Source organism: Hyperolius riggenbachi, chromosome 2 (genome assembly GCF_040937935.1).
Source record: "Hyperolius riggenbachi isolate aHypRig1 chromosome 2, aHypRig1.pri, whole genome shotgun sequence".
Taxonomy (NCBI): domain Eukaryota; kingdom Metazoa; phylum Chordata; class Amphibia; order Anura; family Hyperoliidae; genus Hyperolius; species Hyperolius riggenbachi.
The window spans coordinates 4,273,022-4,297,346 of NC_090647.1; the positions used below are offsets into that span (position 1 = coordinate 4,273,022).

Genomic DNA, 24,325 nt, shown 5'->3' on the forward strand with positions numbered 1-24,325 from the left:
CACCAGGTGTGCGTGGCCTGCTGTATCTGAGAGTCACCAGGTGTGTGTGGCTGCTGTATCTGAGAGTCACCAGGTGTGTGTGGCTGCTGTATCTGAGAGTCACCAGGTGTGTGTGGCTGCTGTATCTGAGGTCACCAGGTGTGTGTGGCTGCTGTATCTGAGAGTCACCAGGTGTGTGTGGCTGCTGTATCTGAGTCACCAGGTGTGTGTGGCTGCTGTATCTGAGTCACCAGGTGTGTGTGGCTGCTGTATCTGAGAGTCACCAGGTGTGTGTGGCTGCTGTATCTGAGGTCACCAGGTGTGTGTGGCTGCTGTATCTGAGAGTCACCAGGTGTGTGTGGCTGCTGTATCTGAGTCTGCAGGTGTGTGTGTGACCTGTTCACACTGCGGGATCCACACCTGTATCCGGCTGTTGCCCCAGTCAGCCACAATAATGTTCCCGTTAGAATCCACAGCCACTCCAGTAGGGGCGTTGAACTGACCGTTGCCTTCACCATGGGAGCCAAACTTAAAGAGGAACTCTCCTTCTGCACTGTAGACCTGCGAAGACAGAAGAAAGGACACCATTTACAGATTCACCAGCACAACCAACCCCTGTCCCAGACACCTCAGAGTAACGGCACATAATACAGATTCACCAGCACAACCAGCCCCCGTCCCAGACACCTCAGAGTAACGGCACATAATACAGATTCACCAGCACAACCAACCCCCGTCCCAGACACCTCAGAGTAACGGCACATAATACAGATTCACCAGCACAACCAACCCCCGTCCCAGACACCTCAGAGTAACGGCACATAATACAGATTCACCAGCACAACCAACCCCCGTCCCAGACACCTCAGAGTAACTCCCAGACACCTCAGAGTAACGGCACATAATACAGATTCACCAGCACAACCAACCCCCGTCCCAGACACCTCAGAGTAACAGCACATAATACAGATTCACCAGCACAACCAACCCCCGTCCCAGACACCTCAGAGTAACGGCACATAATACAGATTCACCAGCACAACCAACCCCCGTCCCAGACACCTCAGAGTAACAGCACATAATACAGACCAGCACAACCAACCCCTGTCCCAGACACCTCAGAGTAACGGCACATAATACAGACCAGCACAACCAACCCCCGTCCCAGACACCTCAGAGTAACAGCACATAATACAGACCAGCACAACCAACCCCTGTCCCAGACACCTCAGAGTAACGGCACATAATACAGACCAGCACAACCAACCCCCGTCCCAGACACCTCAGAGTAACGGCACATAATACAGACCAGCACAACCAACCCCCGTCCCAGACACCTCAGAGTAACGGCACATAATACAAATTCACCAGCACAACCAACCCCCGTCCCAGACACCTCAGAGTAACGGCACATAATACAGACCAGCACAACCAACCCCCGTCCCAGACACCTCAGAGTAACGGCACATAATACAGACCAGCACAACCAACCCCCGTCCCAGACACCTCAGAGTAACGGCACATAATACAGATTCACCAGCACAACCAACCCCCGTCCCAGACACCTCAGAGTAACGGCACATAATACAGATTCACCAGCACAACCAACCCCTGTCCCAGAAACCTCAGAGTAACGGCACATAATACAGATTCACCAGCACAACCAACCCCCGTCCCAGAGACCTCAGAGTAACGGCACATAATACAGATTCACCAGCACAACCAACCCCCGTCCCAGACACCTCAGAGTAACGGCACATAATACAGATTCACCAGCACAACCAACCCCCGTCCCAGAGACCTCAGAGTAACGGCACATAATACAGATTCACCAGCACAACCAACCCCCGTCCCAGACACCTCAGAGTAACGGCACATAATACAGATTCACCAGCACAACCAACCCCCGTCCCAGAGACCTCAGAGTAACGGCACATAATACAGATTCACCAGCACAACCAACCCCCGTCCCAGACACCTCAGAGTAACGGCACATAATACAGATTCACCAGCACAACCAACTCCTGTCCCAGACACCTCAGAGTAACGGCACATAATACAGATTCACCAGCACAACCAACCCCCGTCCCAGACACCTCAGAGTAACGGCACATAATACAGACCAGCACAACCAACCCCTGTCCCAGACACCTCAGAGTAACAGCACATAATACAGATTCACCAGCACAACCAACCCCCGTCCCAGACACCTCAGAGTAACGGCACATAATACAGATTCACCAGCACAACCAACCCCGTCCCAGACACCTCAGAGTAACGGCACATAATACAGATTCACCAGCACAACCATCCCCCGTCCCAGACACCTCAGAGTAAAAGCACATAATACAGATTCACCAGCACAACCAACCCCCGTCCCAGACACCTCAGAGTAACAGGGCACATAATACAGATTCACCAGCACAACCAGCCCCCGTCCCAGACACCTCAGAGTAACAGGGCACATAATACAGATTCACCAGCACAACCAGCCCCCGTCCCAGACACCTCAGAGTAACGGCACATAATACAGATTCACCAGCACAACCAACCCCATCCCAGACACCTCAGAGTAACAGGGCACATAATACAGATTCACCAGCACAACCAACCCCCGTCCCAGACACCTCAGAGTAACAGCACATAATACAGATTCACCAGCACAACCAACCCCATCCCAGACACCTCAGAGTAACAGGGCACATAATACAGATTCACCAGCACAACCAACCCCCGTCCCAGACACCTCAGAGTAACAGTACATAATACAGATTCACCAGCACAACCAGCCCCCGTCCCAGACACCTCAGAGTAACGGCACATAATACAGATTCACCAGCACAACCAACCCCTGTCCCATACACCTCAGAGTAACAGGGCACATAATACAGATTCACCAGCACAACCAACCCCCGTCCCAGACACCTCAGAGTAACAGTACATAATACAGATTCACCAGCACAACCAACCCCCGTCCCAGACACCTCAGAGTAACGGCACATAATACAGATTCACCAGCACAACCAACCCCCGTCCCAGACACCTCAGAGTAACGGCACATAATACAGATTCACCAGCACAACCAACCCCCGTCCCAGACACCTCAGAGTAACGGCACATAATACAGATTCACCAGCACAACCAGCCCCGTCCCAGACACCTCAGAGTAACGGCACATAATACAGATTCACCAGCACAACCAGCCCCGTCCCAGACACCTCAGAGTAACTCCCAGACACCTCAGAGTAACAGTACATAATACAGATTCACCAGCACAACCAACCCCCGTCCCAGACACCTCAGAGTAACGGCACATAATACAGATTCACCAGCACAACCAACCCCCGTCCCAGACACCTCAGAGTAACGGCACATAATACAGATTCACCAGCACAACCAACCCCCGTCCCAGACACCTCAGAGTAACGGCACATAATACAGATTCACCAGCACAACCAACCCCCGTCCCAGACACCTCAGAGTAACAGCACATAATACAGATTCACCAGCACAACCAACCCCCGTCCCAGACACCTCAGAGTAACTCCCAGACACCTCAGAGTAACGGCACATAATACAGATTCACCAGCACAACCAACCCCCGTCCCAGACACCTCAGAGTAACGGCACATAATACAGATTCACCAGCACAACCAACCCCCGTCCCAGACACCTCAGAGTAACGGCACATAATACAGATTCACCAGCACAACCAACCCCCGTCCCAGACACCTCAGAGTAACAGCACATAATACAGATTCACCAGCACAACCAACCCCCGTCCCAGACACCTCAGAGTAACTCCCAGACACCTCAGAGTAACAGGGCACATAATACAGATCCACCAGCACAGCCAACCCCCGTCCCAGACACCTCAGAGTAACGGCACATAATACAGATTCACCAGCACAACCAACTCCCGTCCCAGACACCTCAGAGTAACGGCACATAATACAGATTCACCAGCACAACCAACCCCTGTCCCAGACACCTCAGAGTAACGGCACATAATACAGATACACCAGCACAACCAACCCCCGTCCCAGACACCTCAGAGTAACAGTACATAATACAGACCAGCACAACCAACTCCCGTCCCAGACACCTCAGAGTAACAGCACATAATACAGATTCACCAGCACAACCAGCCCCGTCCCAGACACCTCAGAGTAACAGCACATAATACAGATTCACCAGCACAACCAACCCCCGTCCCAGACACCTCAGAGTAACGGCACATAATACAGATTCACCAGCACAACCAACCCCTGTCCCAGACACCTCAGAGTAACGGCACATAATACAGATTCACCAGCACAACCAGCCCCCGTCCCAGACACCTCAGAGTACCGGCACATAATACAGATTCACCAGCACAACCAACCCCCGTCCCAGACACCTCAGAGTAACGGCACATAATACATATTACTGAGCGAGCAATAGGGATGACTCCTCTAGATTCCTTGTCCGCGTCCACTTATGACCAGGTCTGTACATCGCAGGAACGCAACACAAATTGCCTACCTTCTGGACAGCGGGTGCGTTTCCATAGCAACCTGTGGTGGAAATGCATCTGCTCCAGACGCAGACCAGACGATATAGCCAATCGGAGAGGACACTGAAACGGGACCAGGAAACTGAGAAGGAACTTTCCCCTCTTCTACCTCCAGCAGGCGACAGGGATCATGAAAACGGGACTAAGAAGGGAACTACTTTCCCCTCTTCCTCCTCCAGGGGGCGTGACGGTCATGGAAAGGGTAGCGGCAGAAGGTAACTCACCTTTACTGAATGGTTGTGGAAATCTGTCACCACGATTTCATTCTTGTTATTCACAGCCACGAAATGTGGTCCTGAAAAGAGAGCAAATATCATGGTATAGAGGGGAATAAGAGACTTAGACTCCGCCCATCCAAATATCTCCTACCACGTCACACACCTAGACTCCTCCCATCCAACTATCACCACATCTTGACTCCGCCCATCCATATCTCCTGCCACGTCACACACCTAGACTCCTCCCATCCACCTATCACCACATCTTGACTCCGCCCATCCAAATATCATCTACCACGTCACACACCTAGACTCCTCCCATCCACCAATCACCTAACACCACACCTTGACTCCGCCAATCCAAATATCACCTTCCCCAAAACCTCGACTCCACCCATCCAAATATCACCTTCCCCAACAACTCGATTCCGCCCATCCACATATCACCTTCCACCACACCTGGACTCCGCCCATCCAAATCTCACCTTCTACCAGTCCCACACCAAGACTCCTCCCATCCACATACCACCTTCCACCAGCAACCAACCTCGACTCCGCCCATCTAAATATCACCTACCACCAGCACCCAACCTCGACTCCGCCCATCCAAATATCACCTACCACCAGCACCAAACCTCGACTCCGCCCATCCAAATATCACCTACCACCAGCACCAAACCTCGACTCTGCCCATCCAAATATCACCTTCCACCAGCACCCAACCTCGACTCCGCCCATCCAAATATCACCTTCCACCAGCACCCAACCTCGACTCCACCCATCCAAATATCACCTACCACCAGCACCAAACCTCGACTCCGCCCATCCAAATATCACCTACCACCAGCACCAAACCTCGACTCCGCCCATCCAAATATCACCTTCCACCAGCACCCAACCTCGACTCCGCCCATTCAAATATCATCTTCCACCAGCATCCAACCTCGACTCTACTCCGCCCATCCAAATATCACCATCTACCAGCACCCAACCTCGACTCCGCACATCCAAATATCAACTAACACCAGCACCCAACCTTGACTCCGCCCATCCAAATATCACCTTCCACCAGTCCCACACCTAGACTCCTTCCATCCACATATCACCTTCCACCAGCACCCAACCTCGACTCCGCCCATCCAAATATCACCTTCCACCAGCACCCAACCTCGACTCCGCACATCCAAATATCAACTAACACCAGCACCCAACCTCGACTCCGCCCATCCAAATATCACCTACCACCACACCTCGACTCCGCCCATCCAAATATCACCTTCCACCAGTCCCACACCTAGACTCCTTCCATCCACATATCACCTTCCACCAGCACCCAACCTCCACTCCGCCCATTCAAATATCACCTTCCACCAGCATCCAACCTCGACTCTACTCCGCCCATCCAAATATCACCATCTACCAGCACCCAACCTCGACTCCGCACATCCAAATATCAACTAACACCAGCACCCAACCTCGACTCCGCCCATTCAAATATCACCTTCCACCAGCATCCAACCTTGACTCCACTCCACCCATCCAAATATCACCATCTACCAGCACCCAACCTCGACTCCACCCATCCAAATATCACCTACCACCACAGCAACTCCGTCCATCCAAATATCACCTTCCACCAGCACCCAACCTTGACTCCGCCCATCCAAATATCACCATCTACCAGCACCCAACCTCGACTCCGCCCATCCAAATATCACCTACCACTAGTACCCAACCTCGACTCCACCCATCCAAATATCACCTTCCACCAGCATCCAACCTCGACTCCGCCCATCCAAATATCACCTTCCACCAGTCCCACACCTAGACTCCTCCCATCCACATATCACCTTTCACCAGCACCCAACCTCGATTCCGCCCATTCAAATATCACCTTCCACCAGCACCCAACCTCGACTCCGCCCATCCAAATATTACCTACCACCAGCACCCAACCTCGACTCCGCCCATCCAAATATCACCTTCTACCAGCACCCAACCTCGACTCCGCCCATTCAAATATCACCTTCCACCAGCACCCAACCTTGACTCCACTCCACCCATCCAAATATCACCATCTACCAGCACCCAACCTCGACTCCGCCCATCCAAATATCACCTACCACTAGTACCCAACCTCGACTCCACCCATCCAAATATCACCTACCACCACACCAACTCCGCCCATCCAAATATCACCTACCACCACAGCAACTCCGTCCATCCAAATATCACCTTCCACCAGCACCCAACCTTGACTCCGCCCATCCAAATATCACCATCTACCAGCACCCAACCTCGACTCCGCCCATCCAAATATCACCTACCACTAGTACCCAACCTCGACTCCACCCATCCAAATATCACCTTCCACCAGCATCCAACCTCTACTCCGCCGATCCAAATATCACCTACCACCAGCACCCAACCTCGACTCCGCCCATCCAAATATCACCTTCCACCAGTCCCACACCTAGTCTCCTCCCATTCAAATATAACCTTCCACCAGCACCCAACCTTGATTCTGCCCATCTAAATATCACATTCCACCAGCATCCAACCTTGACTCCGCCCATCCAAATATCTACCACCACACCTCAACTTCATTAAATATCCCGTACCACAAGTCCCTGTGTAAGCTAAGTGTGCGGACATGCAAACCATTTTGGTTGGGCAATTTAATGTAGTATAGAGATTACCTACACAATCTGATCCTAGTATTCAAAATCTGTTGGCCCTTATACTACATGGAAGTGGTATGCACCCTTTGAGTAAGCCTCCATCTCTTCCACCTTCTGCTAGGGCTGCCCACCCCAAGTCCATCTCTTGCTGGGCTGCTTGTCCCGATTCTCACAAAGGGTTCCTGCCAGCCAGATGCTGTCCCATTAATTAACTGCTGTCTCCTTCCACTAAATGAAGCACCAACCACTGCTTACCATCCAATGTTCCAGACTGCTGCTTGTCTCCTGGACCACGGCCTCCAAATCTCCCCACTAACTTTCCATTAGACTGAAAGATGAAGATGCAGCAAGACTTGTTGTCCACTACAATCAGGTGTCCATTGCGGTCTACGGCCACTCCTTTGGGACCCATCAGACGACCAACGCCAATCTTGTTCTGTGGTTAGAAGGAAAAGCGTGTATACTGCTGGGAAATCATACACATTGTAACAGGTATAAAGAGGACACAAGGAGGCAACAAACATCAGCACCTCGACGTGATACAGAAGGCCATCATCTAGGAGGTACCTTAAACTTCCCCTCAGGAGAGAAGATGCTGACCCAGCGGTTGTCATAATCCGCCACGATGATGTCACCGTTTGTATCCACTGCCACACCAGTGGGACGCTGCAGCTGTCCTGGGGATCGACCACGGACCCCAAAACGTAGCTTAAACTGACCCTCATTGGAGAAGACCTACCATGGGTCAGATGAAAGAGAACTAGTAAAAGATAATTTATAATAGAAAAATATGAAAAAAACATTGGATGTTGTATTACCTGTATGCACTGATTGTTACTATCCGCCACCACAATCCGATTGTTACTGGAGGCACAGATGCCTTGTAAATTGGAGAATTCCCCTTTATCTCGACCTCGGGTTCCTGAAACACACATCGGTCATGAGACGTGGATCTGAGAAGGGATGCCACCATTAGTCAAAGTCTTATGAAACTGTCTTGTACTTGCCAGAATACCAACTACTCACACAAAGGCTGCCGCATAGAATGAGAGAGGGAGCTGACCATCAACAACGCACACTAGAGGCCTGACCCAGAGAGGGAGCTGATCACCAACTACCCACACTAGAGGCCAGACCCAGAGAGGGAGCTAATCACCAACTACCCACACCAGTGGCCGGACCCAGAGAGGGAGATGATCAACTACCCACACTAAAGGCCGGACCAAGAGAGGGAGCTGGACACCAACTACCCACACTAGAGGCCGGACCCAGAGAGGGAGCTTAACACCAACTACCCACACTAGTGGCCGGACCCAGAGAGGGAGCTGATCACCAACTACCCACACTAGTGGCCGGATCCAGAGAGGGAGCTGATCACCAACTACCCACACTAGAGGCCGGACCCAGAGAGGGAGCTGATCACCAACTACCCACACTAGAGGCCGGACCCAGAGAGGGAGCTGATCACCAACTACCCACACTAGAGGCCGGACCCAGAGAGGGAGCTGATCACAAACTACCCACACTAGAGGCCGGACCCAGAGAGGGAGCTGATTACTAACTACCCACACTAGAGACCGGACCCAGAGAGGGAGCTGATCACCAACTACCCACACTAGAGGCCGGACCCAGAGAGGGAGCTGATCACTAACTACCCACACTAGAGGCTGGACCCAGAGAGGGAGCTGATCACCAACTACCCACACAAGTGGCCGGACCCAGAGAGGGAGCTGATCACCAACTACCCACACTAGTGGCCGGACCCAGAGAGGGAGCTGATCACCAACTACCCACACTAGAGGCCGGACCCAGAGAGGGAGCTGATCACTAACTACCCACACTAGAGGCCGGACCCAGAGAGGGAGCTGATCACTAACTACCCACACTAGAGGCTGGACCCAGAGAGTGAGCTGATCACCAAACTACCCACACTAGAGGCCCGACCCAGAGAGGGAGCTGATCACCAACTACCCACACTAGAGGCCGGACCCAGAGAGGGAGCTGATCAACAACTACCCACACTAGTGGCCGGACCCAGAGAGGGAGCTGATCACCAACTACGCACACTAGAGGCCGGACCCAGAGACTGAGCTGATCACCAACTACCCACACTAGAGGCCGGACCCAGAGAGGGAGCTGATCACCAACTACCCACACTAGAGGCCGGACCCAGAGAGGGAGCTGATCACCAACTACCCACACTAGAGGCCGGACCCAGAGACTGAGCTGATCACCAACTACCCACACTAGAGGCCGGACTCAGAGAGGGAGCTGATCACCAACTACCCACACTAGAGGCCAGACCCAGAGAGGGAGCTGATCACCAACTACCCACACTAGAGGCCGGACCCAGAGAGGGAGCTGATCACCAACTACCCACACTAGAGGCCGGACCCAGAGAGGGAGCTGATCACCAACTACCCACACTAGAGGCCGGACCCAGAGAGGGAGCTGATCACCAACTACCCACACCAGAGGCCCGACCCAGAGAGGGAGCTGATCACCAACTACCCACACTAGAGGCCAGACCCAGAGAGGGAGCTGATCACTAACTACCCACACTAGAGGCCGGACCCAGAGGGGGAGCTGATCACCAACTACCCACACTAGAGGCCGGACCCAGAGGGGGAGCTGATCACCAACTACCCACACTAGAGGCCGGACCCAGAGAGGGAGCTGATCAACTACCCACACTAGAGGCCGGACCCAGAGAGGGAGCTGATCACAAACTACCCACACTAGTGGCCGGACCCAGAGAGGGAGCTGATCACCAACTACCCACACTAGAGGCCGGACCCAGAGAGGGAGCTGATCACCAACTACCCACACTAGAGGCGGACCCAGAGAGGGAGCTGATCACCAACTACCCACACTAGAGGCCAGACCTAGAGAGGGAGCTGATCAACTACCCACACTAGAGGTCGGACCCAGAGAGGGAGCTGATCACCAACTACCCACACTAGTGGCCAGACCCAGAGAGTGAGCTGATCACCAACTACCCACACTAGAGGCCGGACCCAGATAGGGAGCTGATCACCAACTACCCACACTAGAGGCCGGACCCAGAGAAGGAGCTGATCACCAACTACCCACACTAGAGGCCGGACCCAGAGAAGGAGCTGATCACCAACTACCCACACTAGAGGCCGGACCCAGAGAAGGAGCTGATCACCAACTACCCACACTAGAGGCCGGACCCAGAGAGGGAGCTGATCACCAACTACCCACACTAGTGGCCAGACCCAGAGAGGGAGCTGATCACCAACTACCCACACTAGAGGCCGGACCCAGAGAGGGAGCTGATCACCAACTACCCACACTAGAGGCCAGACCCAGAGGGGGAGCTGATCACCAACTACCCACACTAGAGGCCCGACCCAGAGAGGGAGCTGATCACCAACTACCCACACTAGAGGCCGGACCCAGAGAGGGGGCTGATCACCAGCTAATCACACTAGAGGCCAGACCCAGAGAGGGAGCTGATCACTTACTACCCACACTAGTGGCCGGACCCAGAGAGGGAGCTGATCAACTACCCACACTAGAGGCCGGACCCAGAGAGGGAGCTGATCACAAACTACCCACACTAGTGGCCGGACCCAGAGAGTGAGCTGATCACTAACTACCCACACTAGTGGCCGGACCCAGAGAGGGAGCTGATCACCAACTACCCACACTAGAGGCCTGACCCAGAGAGGGAGCTGATCACCAACTACCCACACTAGAGGCCAGACCCAGAGAGGGAGCTGATCACCAACTACCCACACTAGTGGCCGGACCCAGAGAGGGAGCTGATCACCAACTACCCACACTACAGCCCAGACCCAGAGAGGGAGCTGATTACCAACTACCCACACTAGAGGCCGGACCCAGAGAAGGAGCTGATCACCAACTACCCTCATTAGAGGCCAGACCCAGAGAGGGAGCTGATCACCAACTACCCACACTAGAGGCCGGACCCAGAGAAGGAGCTGATCACCAACTACCCACACTAGAGGCCAGACCCAGAGAGGGAGCTGATCACTAACTACCCACACTAGAGGCCGGACCCAGAGAGGGAGCTGATCCCTAACTACCCACACTAGTGGCCGGACCCAGAGAGGGAGCTGATCACCAACTACCCACACTAGAGGCCGGACCCAGAGAAGGAGCTGATCACCAACTACCCTCACTAGAGGCCGGACCCAGAGAGGGAGCTGATCACCAACTACCCACACTAGAGGCCAGACCCAGAGAGGGAGCTGATCACCAACTACCCACACTAGAGGCCGGACCCAGAGAGGGAGCTGATCACCAACTACCCACACTAGAGGCCGGACCAAGAGAGGGAGCTGATCACCAACTACCCACACTAGAGGCCAGACCCAGAGAGGGAGCTGATCCCTAACTACTCACACTAGAGGCCGGACCCAGAGAGGGAGCTGATCACCAACTACCCACACTAGAGGCCGGACCCAGAGGGGGAGCTGATCACCAACTACCCAAACTAGAGGCCGGACCCAGAGAGGGAGCTAATCACCAACTACCCACATTAGACGGCCAGACCCAGAGAGGGAGCTGATCACCAACTACCCACACTAGAGGCCAGACCCAGAGAGGGAGCTGATCACCAACTACCCACACTAGAGGCCGGACCCAGAGAGTGAGCTGATCACCAACTACCCACACTACAGCCCAGACCCAGAGAGGGAGCTGATCACCAACTACCCACACTAGAGGCCGGACCCAGAGAGGGAGCTGATCACCAACTACCCACACTAGAGGCCAGACCCAGAGAGGGAGCTGATCACTAACTACCCACACTAGAGGCCGGACCCAGATAGGGAGCTGATCACCAACTACCCACACTAGAGGCCGGACCCAGAGAAGGAGCTGATCACCAACTACCCACACTAGAGGCCAGACCCAGAGAGGGAGCTGATCCCTAACTACTCACACTAGAGGCCGGACCCAGAGAGGGAGCTGATCACCAACTACCCAAACTAGAGGCCGGACCCAGAGAGGGAGCTAATCACCAACTACCCACATTAGAGGCCAGACCCAGAGAGGGAGCTGATCACCAACTACCCACACTAGTGGCCAGACCCAGAGAGGGAGCTAATCACCAACTACCCACACTAGTGGCCGGACCCAGAGAGAGAGCTGACCACCAACTACCCACACTAGAGGCCGGACCCAGAGAGGGAGCTGATCACCAACTACCCACACTAGAGGCCGGACCCAGAGAGGGAGCTGATCACCAACTACCCACACTAGAGGCCGGACCCAGAGAGGGAGCTGATCACCAACTACCCACACTAGAGGCCGGACCCAGAGAGGGAGCTGATCACCAACTACCCACACTAGTGGCCAGACCCAGAGAGGGAGCTGATCACCAACTACCCACACTAGAGGCCGGACCCAGAGAGGGAGCTGATCACCAACTACCCACACTAGAGGCCAGACCCAGAGAGGGAGCTGATCACCAACTACCCACACAAGAGGCCGGACCCAGAGAGAGAGCTGATCACCAACTACCCACACTAGAGGCCGGACCCAGAGAGGGAGCTGATCACCAACTACCCACACTAGAGGCCGGACCCAGAGAGGGAGCTGATCACCAACTACCCACACTAGAGGCCAGACCCAGAGAGGGAGCTGATCACCAACTACCCACACTAGTGGCCGGACCCAGAGAGGGAGCTGATCACCAACTACCCACACTAGAGGCCGGACCCAGAGAAGGAGCTGATCACCAACTACCCACACTAGAGGCCGGACCCAGAGAGAGAGCTGATCACAAACTACCCACACTAGAGGCCGGACCCAGAGAAGGAGCTGATCAACAACTACCCACACTAGTGGCCGGACCCAGAGAGGGAGCTGATCACCAACTACCCACACTAGTGGCCAGACCCAGAGAGGGAGCTGATCACCAACTACACACACTAGAGGCCGGACCCAGAGAGGGAGCTGATCACCAACTACCCACACTAGAGGCCAGACCCAGAGAGGGAGCTGATCACCAACTACCCACACTAGTGGCCGGACCTAGAGAGGGAGCTGATCACCAACTACCCACACTAGAGGCCGGACCCAGAGAAGAAGCTGATCACCAACTACCCACACTAGAATCCGGACCCAGAGAGAGAGCTGATCACCAACTACCCACACTAGAGGCCAGACCCAGAGAGGGAGCTGATCACCAACTACCCACACTAGTGGCCGGACCCAGAGAGGGAGCTGATCACCAACTACCCACACTAGAGGCCGGACCCAGAGAAGGAGCTGATCACCAACTACCCACACTAGAGGCCGGACCCAGAGAGGGAGCTGATCACCAACTACCCAAACTAGAGGCCGGACCCAGAGAGGGAGCTAATCACCAACTACCCACATTAGAGGCCAGACCCAGAGAGGGAGCTGATCACCAACTACCCACACTAGTGGCCAGACCCAGAGAGGGAGCTGATCACCAACTACCCACACTAGAGGCCGGACCCAGAGAGGGAGCTGATCACCAACTACCCACACTAGAGGCCGGACCCAGAGAGGGAGCTGATCACCAACTACCCACACTAGAGGCCGGACCCAGAGAGGGAGCTGATCACCAACTACCCACACTAGAGGCCGGACCCAGAGAGGGAGCTGATCACCAACTACCCACACTAGAGGCCAGACCCAGAGAGGGAGCTGATCACCAACTACCCACACTAGAGGCCGGACCCAGAGAAGGAGCTGATCAACAACTACCCACACTAGTGGCCGGACCCAGAGAGGGAGCTGATCACCAACTACCCACACTAGTGGCCAGACCCAGAGAGGGAGCTGATCACCAACTACACACACTAGAGGCCGGACCCAGAGAGGGAGCTGATCACCAACTACCCACACTAGAGGCCAGACCCAGAGAGGGAGCTGATCACCAACTACCCACACTAGTGGCCGGACCTAGAGAGGGAGCTGATCACCAACTACCCACACTAGAGGCCGGACCCAGAGAAGGAGCTGATCACCAACTACCCACACTAGAATCCGGACCCAGAGAGAGAGCTGATCACCAACTACCCACACTAGAGGCCAGACCCAGAGAGGGAGCTGATCACCAACTACCCACACTAGTGGCCGGACCCAGAGAGGGAGCTGATCACCAACTACCCACACTAGAGGCCGGACCCAGAGAAGGAGCTGATCACCAACTACCCACACTAGAGGCCGGACCCAGAGAGGGAGCTGATCACCAACTACCCAAACTAGAGGCCGGACCCAGAGAGGGAGCTAATCACCAACTACCCACATTAGAGGCCAGACCCAGAGAGGGAGCTGATCACCAACTACCCACACTAGTGGCCAGACCCAGAGAGGGAGCTGATCACCAACTACCCACACTAGAGGCCGGACCCAGAGAGGGAGCTGATCACCAACTACCCACACTAGAGGCCGGACCCAGAGAGGGAGCTGATCACCAACTACCCACACTAGAGGCCGGACCCAGAGAGGGAGCTGATCACCAACTACCCACACTAGAGGCCGGACCCAGAGAGGGAGCTGATCACCAACTACCCACACTAGAGGCCAGACCCAGAGAGGGAGCTGATCACCAACTACCCACACAAGAGGCCGGACCCAGAGAGAGAGCTGATCACCAACTACCCACACTAGAGGCCGGACCCAGAGAGGGAGCTGATCACCAACTACCCACACTAGAGGCCGGACCCAGAGAGGGAGCTGATCACCAACTACCCACACTAGAGGCCAGACCCAGAGAGGGAGCTGATCACCAACTACCCACACTAGTGGCCGGACCCAGAGAGGGAGCTGATCACCAACTACCCACACTAGAGGCCGGACCCAGAGAAGGAGCTGATCACCAACTACCCACACTAGAGGCCGGACCCAGAGAGAGAGCTGATCACCAACTACCCACACTAGTGGCCGGACCCAGAGAGGGAGCTGATCACCAACTACCCACACTAGAGGCCGGACCCAGAGAAGGAGCTGATCACCAACTACCCACACTAGTGGCCGGACCCAGAGAGGGAGCTGATCACCAACTACCCACACTAGTGGCCAGACCCAGAGAGGGAGCTGATCACCAACTACCCACACTAGAGGCCGGACCCAGAGAGGGAGCTGATCACCAACTACCCACACTAGAGGCCAGACCCAGAGAGGGAGCTGATCACCAACTACCCACACTAGTGGCCGGACCTAGAGAGGGAGCTGATCACCAACTACCCACACTAGAGGCCGGACCCAGAGAAGGAGCTGATCACCAACTACCCACACTAGAGGCCAGACCCAGAGAGGGAGCTGATCACCAACTACCCACACTAGTGGCCGGACCCAGAGAGGGAGCTGATCACCAACTACCCACACAAGAGGCCGGACCCAGAGAGAGAGCTGATCACCAACTACCCACACTAGAGGCCGGACCCAGAGAGGGAGCTGATCACCAACTACCCACACTAGAGGCCGGACCCAGAGAGGGAGCTGATCACCAACTACCCACACTAGAGGCCGGACCCAGAGAGGGAGCTGATCACCAACTACCCACACTAGAGGCCGGACCCAGAGAAGGAGCTGATCACCAACTACCCACACTAGAGGCCGGACCCAGAGAGGGAGCTGATCACCAACTACCCAAACTAGAGGCCGGACCCAGAGAGGGAGCTAATCACCAACTACCCACATTAGAGGCCAGACCCAGAGAGGGAGCTGATCACCAACTACCCACACTAGTGGCCAGACCCAGAGAGGGAGCTGATCACCAACTACCCACACTAGTGGCCGGACCCAGAGAGGGAGCTGATCACCAACTACCCACACTAGAGGCCGGACCCAGAGAGGGAGCTGATCACCAACTACCCACACTAGAGGCCGGACCCAGAGGGGGAGCTGATCACCAACTCCCCACACTAGTGGCCGGACCCAGAGAGGGAGCTGATCACCAACTACCCACACTAGTGGCCGGACCCAGAGAGTGAGCTGATCACCAACTACCCACACTAGAGGCCGGACCCAGAGAGGCAGCTGATCACCAACTACCCACACTAGAGGCCGGACCCAGAGAGGGAGCTGATCACCAACTACCCACACTAGAGGCCAGACCTAGAGAGGGAGCTGATCAACTACCCACACTAGAGGCCGGACCCAGAGAGGGAGCTGATCACCAACTACCCACACTAGTGGCCAGACCCAGAGAGGGAGCTGATCACCAACTACCCACACTAGAGGCCAGACCCAGAGAGGGAGCTGATCACCAACTACCCACACTAGAGGCCGGACCCAGAGAGGGAGCTGATCACCAACTACCCACACTAGTGGCCAGACCCAGAGAGGGAGCTGATCAACTACCCACACTAGAGGCCAGACCCAGAGAGGGAGCTGATCACCAACTACCCACACTAGTGGCCGGACCCAGAGAAGGAGCTGATCACCAACTACCCACACTAGAGGCCGGACCCAGAGAGAGAGCTTTTCACCAACTACCCACACTAGAGGCCGGACCCAGAGAGGGAGCTGATCACCAACTACCCACACTAGAGGCCAGACCCAGAGAGGGAGCTGATCACCAACTACCCACACTAGAGGCCAGACCCAGAGAGGTAGCTGATCACTAACTACCCACACTAGAGGCCGGACCCAGAGAAGGAGCTGATCACTAACTACCCACACTAGTGGCCGGACCCAGAGAAGGAGCTGATCACCAACTACCCTCACTAGAGGCCGGACCCAGAGAGGGAGCTGATCAACTACCCACACTAGTGGCCAGACCCAGAGAGGGAGCTGATCACCAACTACCCACACTAGAGGCCAGACCCAGAGAGGTAGCTGATCACTAACTACCCACACTAGAGGCCGGACCCAGAGAAGGAGCTGATCACTAACTACCCACACTAGTGGCCGGACCCAGAGAAGGAGCTGATCACCAACTACCCTCACTAGAGGCCGGACCCAGAGAGGGAGCTGATCAACTACCCACACTAGTGGCCAGACCCAGAGAGGGAGCTGATCACCAACTACCCACACTAGAGGCCGGACCCAGAGAGGGAGCTGATCAACTACCCACACTAGAGTCCGGACCCAGAGAGGGAGCTAATCACCAACTACCCACATTAGAGGCCAGACCCAGAGAGGGAGCTGATCACCAACTACCCACACTAGTGGCCAGACCCAGAGAGGGAGCTGATCACCAACTACCCACACTAGAGGCCGGACCCAGAGAGGGAGCTGATCACCAACTACCCACACTAGTGGCCGGACCCAGAGAAGGAGCTGATCACCAACTACCCACACTAGAGGCCGGACCCAGAGAAGGAGCTGATCACCAACTACCCTCACTAGAGGCCGGACCCAGAGAGGGAGCTGATTACCAACTACCCACACTAGAGGCCGGACCCAGAGAAGGAGCTGATCACCAACTACCCACACTAGAGGCCGGACCCAGAGAAGGAGCTGATCACCAACTACCCTCACTAGAGGCCGGACCCAGAGAGGGAGCTGATCACCAACTACCCACACTAGTGGCCGGACCCAGACAGGGAGCTGATCACCAACTACCCACACTAGTGGTCAGACCCAGAGAGGGAGCTGATCACCAACTACCCACACTAGTGGTCAGACCCAGAGAGGGAGCTGATCACCAACTACCCACACTAGAGGCCGGACCCAGAGAGGGAGCTGATCACCAACTACCCACACTAGAGGCCGGACCCAGAGAGGGAGCTGATCACCAACTACCCACACTAGAGGCCAGACCCAGAGAGGGAGCTGATCACCAACTACCCACACAAGAGGCCGGACCCAGAGAAGGAGCTGATCACCAACTACCCTCACTAGAGGCCGGACCCAGAGAGGGAGCTGATTACCAACTACCCACACTAGAGGCCGGACCCAGAGAAGGAGCTGATCACCAACTACCCACACTAGAGGCCGGACCCAGAGAAGGAGCTGATCACCAACTACCCTCACTAGAGGCCAGACCCAGAGAGGGAGCTGATCACCAACTACCCACACTAGTGGCCAGACCCAGAGAGGGAGCTGATCACCAACTACCCACACTAGAGGCCGGACCCAGAGAGGGAGCTGATCACCAACTACCCACACTAGAGGCCGGACCCAGAGAGGGAGCTGATCACCAACTACCCACACTAGAGGCCGGACCCAGAGAGGGAGCTGATCACCAACTACCCACACTAGAGGCCGGACCCAGAGAGGGAGCTGATCCCCAACTACCCACACTAGAGGCCGGACCCAGAGAGGGAGCTGATCACCAACTACCCACACTAGAGGCCAGACCCAGAGAGGGAGCTGATCACCAACTACCCACACTAGAGGCCGGAACCAGAGAGGGAGCTGATCCACAACTACCCACACTAGAGGCCGGACCCAGAGAGGGAGCTGATCACCAACTACCCACACTAGAGGCCAGACCCAGAGAGGGAGCTGATCACCAACTACCCACACAAGAGGCCGGACCCAGAGAGAGAGCTGATCACCAACTACCCACACTAGAGGCCGGACCCAGAGAGGGAGCTGATCACCAACTACCCACACTAGAGGCCGGACCCAGAGAGGGAGCTGATCACCAACTACCCACACTAGAGGCCAGACCCAGAGAGGGAGCTGATCACCAACTACCCACACTAGTGGCCGGACCCAGAGAGGGAGCTGATCACCAACTACCCACACTAGAGGCCGGACCCAGAGAAGGAGCTGATCACCAACTACCCACACTAGAGGCCGGACCCAGAGAGAGAGCTGATCACCAACTACCCACACTAGTGGCCGGACCCAGAGAGGGAGCTGATCACCAACTACCCACACTAGAGGCCGGACCCAGAGAAGGAGCTGATCACCAACTACCCACACTAGAGGCCGGACCCAGAGAGGGAGCTGATCACCAACTACCCACACTAGAGGCCAGACCCAGAGAGGGAGCTGATCACCAACTACCCACACTAGTGGCCGGACCTAGAGAGGGAGCTGATCACCAACTACCCACACTAGAGGCCGGACCCAGAGAAGGAGCTGATCACCAACTACCCACACTAGAGGCCAGACCCAGAGAGGGAGCTGATCACCAACTACCCACACTAGTGGCCGGACCCAGAGAGGGAGCTGATCACCAACTACCCACACTAGAGGCCGGACCCAGAGAAGGAGCTGATCACCAACTACCCACACTAGAGGCCGGACCCAGAGAGGGAGCTGATCACCAACTACCCAAACTAGAGGCCGGACCCAGAGAGGGAGCTAATCACCAACTACCCACATTAGAGGCCAGACCCAGAGAGGGAGCTGATCACCAACTACCCACACTAGTGGCCAGACCCAGAGAGGGAGCTGATCACCAACTACCCACACTAGTGGCCGGACCCAGAGAGGGAGCTGATCACTAACTACCCACACTAGAGGCCGGACCCAGAGAGGGAGCTGATCACCAACTACCCACACTAGTGGCCGGACCCAGAGAGGGAGCTGATCACCAACTACCCACACTAGAGGCTGGACCCAGAGAGGGAGCTGATCACCAACTACCCACACTAGAGGCCGGACCCAGAGAGGGAGCTGATCACCAACTACCCACACTAGTGGCCAGACCCAGAGAGGGAGCTGATCACCAACTACCCACACTAGAGGCCGGACCCAGAGAGGGAGCTGATCACCAACTACCCACACTAGAGGCCGGACCCAGAGAGGGAGCTGATCACCAACTACCCACACTAGAGGCCGGACCCAGAGGGGGAGCTGATCACCAACTCCCCACACTAGTGGCCGGACCCAGAGAGGGAGCTGATCACCAACTACCCACACTAGTGGCCGGACCCAGAGAGTGAGCTGATCACCAACTACCCACACTAGAGGCCGGACCCAGAGAGGCAGCTGATCACCAACTACCCACACTAGAGGCCGGACCCAGAGAGGGAGCTGATCACCAACTACCCACACTAGAGGCCAGACCTAGAGAGGGAGCTGATCAACTACCCACACTAGAGGCCGGACCCAGAGAGGGAGCTGATCACCAACTACCCACACTAGTGGCCAGACCCAGAGAGGGAGCTGATCACCAACTACCCACACTAGAGGCCAGACCCAGAGAGGGAGCTGATCACCAACTACCCACACTAGAGGCCGGACCCAGAGAGGGAGCTGATCACCAACTACCCACACTAGTGGCCAGACCCAGAGAGGGAGCTGATCACCAACTACCCACACTAGAGGCCAGACCCAGAGAGGGAGCTGATCACCAACTACCCACACTAGTGGCCGGACCCAGAGAAGGAGCTGATCACCAACTACCCACACTAGAGGCCGGACCCAGAGAGAGAGCTTTTCACCAACTACCCACACTAGAGGCCGGACCCAGAGAGGGAGCTGATCACCAACTACCCACACTAGAGGCCAGACCCAGAGAGGGAGCTGATCACCAACTACCCACACTAGAGGCCAGACCCAGAGAGGTAGCTGATCACTAACTACCCACACTAGAGGCCGGACCCAGAGAAGGAGCTGATCACTAACTACCCACACTAGTGGCCGGACCCAGAGAAGGAGCTGATCACCAACTACCCTCACTAGAGGCCGGACCCAGAGAGGGAGCTGATCAACTACCCACACTAGTGGCCAGACCCAGAGAGGGAGCTGATCACCAACTACCCACACTAGAGGCCGGACCCAGAGAGGGAGCTGATCAACTACCCACACTAGAGTCCGGACCCAGAGAGGGAGCTAATCACCAACTACCCACATTAGAGGCCAGACCCAGAGAGGGAGCTGATCACCAACTACCCACACTAGTGGCCAGACCCAGAGAGGGAGCTGATCACCAACTACCCACACTAGTGGCCGGACCCAGAGAGGGAGCTTATCACCAACTACCCACACTAGTGGCCGGACCCAGAGAGGGAGCTGATCACCAACTACGCACACTAGAGGCCGGACCCAGAGAGGGAGCTGATCACCAACTACCCACACTAGTGGCCGGACCCAGAGAAGGAGCTGATCACCAACTACCCACACTAGAGGCCGGACCCAGAGAAGGAGCTGATCACCAACTACCCTCACTAGAGGCCGGACCCAGAGAGGGAGCTGATTACCAACTACCCACACTAGAGCCCGGACCCAGAGAAGGAGCTGATCACCAACTACCCACACTAGAGGCCGGACCCAGAGAAGGAGCTGATCACCAACTACCCTCACTAGAGGCCGGACCCAGAGAGGGAGCTGATCACCAACTACCCACACTAGTGGCCGGACCCAGACAGGGAGCTGATCACCAACTACCCACACTAGTGGTCAGACCCAGAGAGGGAGCTGATCACCAACTACCCACACTAGTGGTCAGACCCAGAGAGGGAGCTGATCACCAACTACCCACACTAGAGGCCGGACCCAGAGAGGGAGCTAATCACCAACTACCCACATTAGAGGCCAGACCCAGAGAGGGAGCTGATCACCAACTACCCACACTAGAGGCTGGACCCAGAGAGGGAGCTGATCACCAACTACCCACACTAGTGGCCGGACCCAGAGACTTAGCTGATCACCAACTACCCACACTAGAGGTCGGACCCAGAGAAGGAGCTGATCACTAACTACCCACACTAGAGGCCAGACCCAGAGACTGAGCTGATCCCTAACTACCCACACTAGAGGCCAGACCCAGAGAGGGAGCTGATCACCAACTACCCACACTAGAGGCCAGACCCAGAGAGGGAGCTGATCACCAACTACCCACACTAGAGGCCGGACCCAGAGAAGGAGCTGATCACCAACTACCCACACTAGAGGCCGGACCCAGAGAGGGAGCTGATCACCAACTACCCACACTAGAGGCCGGACCCAGAGAGGGAGCTGATCACCAACTACCCACACTAGAGGCCGGACCCAGAGAGGGAGCTGATCACCAACTACCCACACTAGTGGCCGGACCCAGAGAGGGAGCTGATCACCAACTACCCACACTAGAGGCCGGACCCAGAGAGGGGGCTGATCACCAACTACCCACACTAGAGGCCGGACCCAGAGAGGGAGCTGATCACCAACTACCCACACTAGAGGCCGGACCCAGAGAGGGGGCTGATCACCAACTACCCACACTAGAGGCCGGACCCAGAGAGGAAGCTGATCACCAACTACCCACACTAGTGGCCGGACCCAGAGAGTGAGCTGATCACTAACTACCCACACTAGAGGCCGGACCCAGAGAGGGAGCTGATCACCAACTACCCACACTAGAGGCCAGACCCAGAGAGGGAGCTGATCACCAACTACCCACACTAGTGGCCGGACCCAGAGAGGGAGCTGATCACCAACTACCCACACTAGTGGCCGGACCCAGAGAGGGAGCTGATCACCAACTACCCACACTAGTGGCCGGACCCAGAGAGGGAGCTGATCACCAACTACCCACACTAGTGGCCGGACCTAGAGAGGGAGCTGATCACCAACTACCCACACTAGAGGCCGGACCTAGAGAGGGAGCTGATCACCAACTACCCACACTAGAGGCCGGACCCAGAGAAGGAGCTGATCACCAACTACCCACACTAGAGGCCGGACCCAGAGAGGGAGCTGATCACCAACTACCCACACTAGTGGCCGGACCTAGAGAGGGAGCTGATCACCAACTACCCACACTAGAGGCCGGACACAGAGAGGGAGCTGATCACCAACTACCTACACTAGTGGCCGGACCCAGAGAGGGAGCTGATCACCCACTACCCACACTAGTGGCCGGACCCAGAGAGTGAGCTGATCACTAACTACCCACACTAGAGGCCGGACCCAGAGAGGGAGCTGATCACCAACTACCCACACTAGTGGCCGGACCCAGAGAGTGAGCTGATCACTAACTACCCACACTAGAGGCCGGACCCAGAGAGGGAGCTGATCACCAACTACCCACACTAGAGGCCGGACCCAGAGAGGGAGCTGATCACCAACTACCCACACTAGAGGCCAGACCCAGAGAGGGAGCTGATCACTAACTACCCACACTAGAGGCCGGACCCAGAGAAGGAGCTGATCACCAACTACCCACACTAGAGGCCGGACCCAGAGAGGGAGCTGATCAACTACCCACACTAGAGGCTGGACCCAGAGAGGGAGCTGATCAACTACCCACACTAGAGGCCGGACCCAGAGAGGGAGCTGATCACTAACTACCCACACTAGAGGCCGGACCCAGAGAGGGAGCTGATCACCAACTACCCACATTAGAGGCCGGACCCAGAGAGGGAGCTGATCACCAACTACCCACACTAGAGGCCGGACCCAGAGAAGGAGCTGATCACCAACTACCCACAATAGTGGCCAGACCCAGAGAGGGAGCTGATCACCAACTACCCACACTAGTGGCCAGACCCAGAGAGGGAGCTGATCACCAACTACCCACACTAGAGGCCGGACCCAGAGAAGGAGCTGATCACCAACTACCCACACTAGAGGCCGGACCCAGAGAGGGAGCTGATCACCAACTACCCACACTAGTGGCCGGACCCAGACAGGGAGCTGATCACCAACTACCCACACTAGTGGCCGGACCCAGAGAGGGAGCTGATCACTAACTACTCACACTAGTGGCCGGACCCAGAGAGGGAGCTGATCACCAACTACACACACTAGTGGCCGGACCCAGAGAGGGAGCTGATCACCAACTACCCACACTAGTGGCCGGACCCAGAGAGGGAGCTGATCACCAACTACCCACACTAGTGGCCGGACCCAGAGAGGGAGCTGATCACCAACTACTCACACTAGTGGCCAGACCCAGAGAGGGGGCTGATCACCAACTACCCACACTAGAGGCCAGACCTAGAGAGGGGGCTGATCACCAACTACCCACACTAGAGGCCAGACCCAGAGAGGGAGCTGATCACCAACTACCCACACTAGTGGCCGGACCC

General features: G+C 55.9%; 1 protein-coding gene across 4 annotated transcripts in view; it reads right to left on the minus strand.

Annotated features, from left to right (window-relative positions):
* Positions 1–24,325, minus strand: part of TRIM3 (tripartite motif containing 3) — a 176,783-nt gene that overhangs the window by 101,048 nt on the left and 51,410 nt on the right. For all 4 annotated transcript variants that reach the window (XR_011026022.1, XM_068266463.1, XM_068266464.1 and 1 more), the window contains exons 7-11: positions 8,252–8,355; positions 8,001–8,168; positions 7,689–7,869; positions 4,759–4,829; positions 400–540 (exon numbers count right to left, since the gene is read on the minus strand). Coding sequence is in view for 3 of the 4 variants with exons in the window: in XM_068266463.1 (XP_068122564.1) it covers positions 400–540; positions 4,759–4,829; positions 7,689–7,869; positions 8,001–8,168; positions 8,252–8,355 (665 nt within the window). In the remaining variant the exon portion in view is untranslated. The remainder of the gene's footprint in view (positions 1–399; positions 541–4,758; positions 4,830–7,688; positions 7,870–8,000; positions 8,169–8,251; positions 8,356–24,325) is intronic.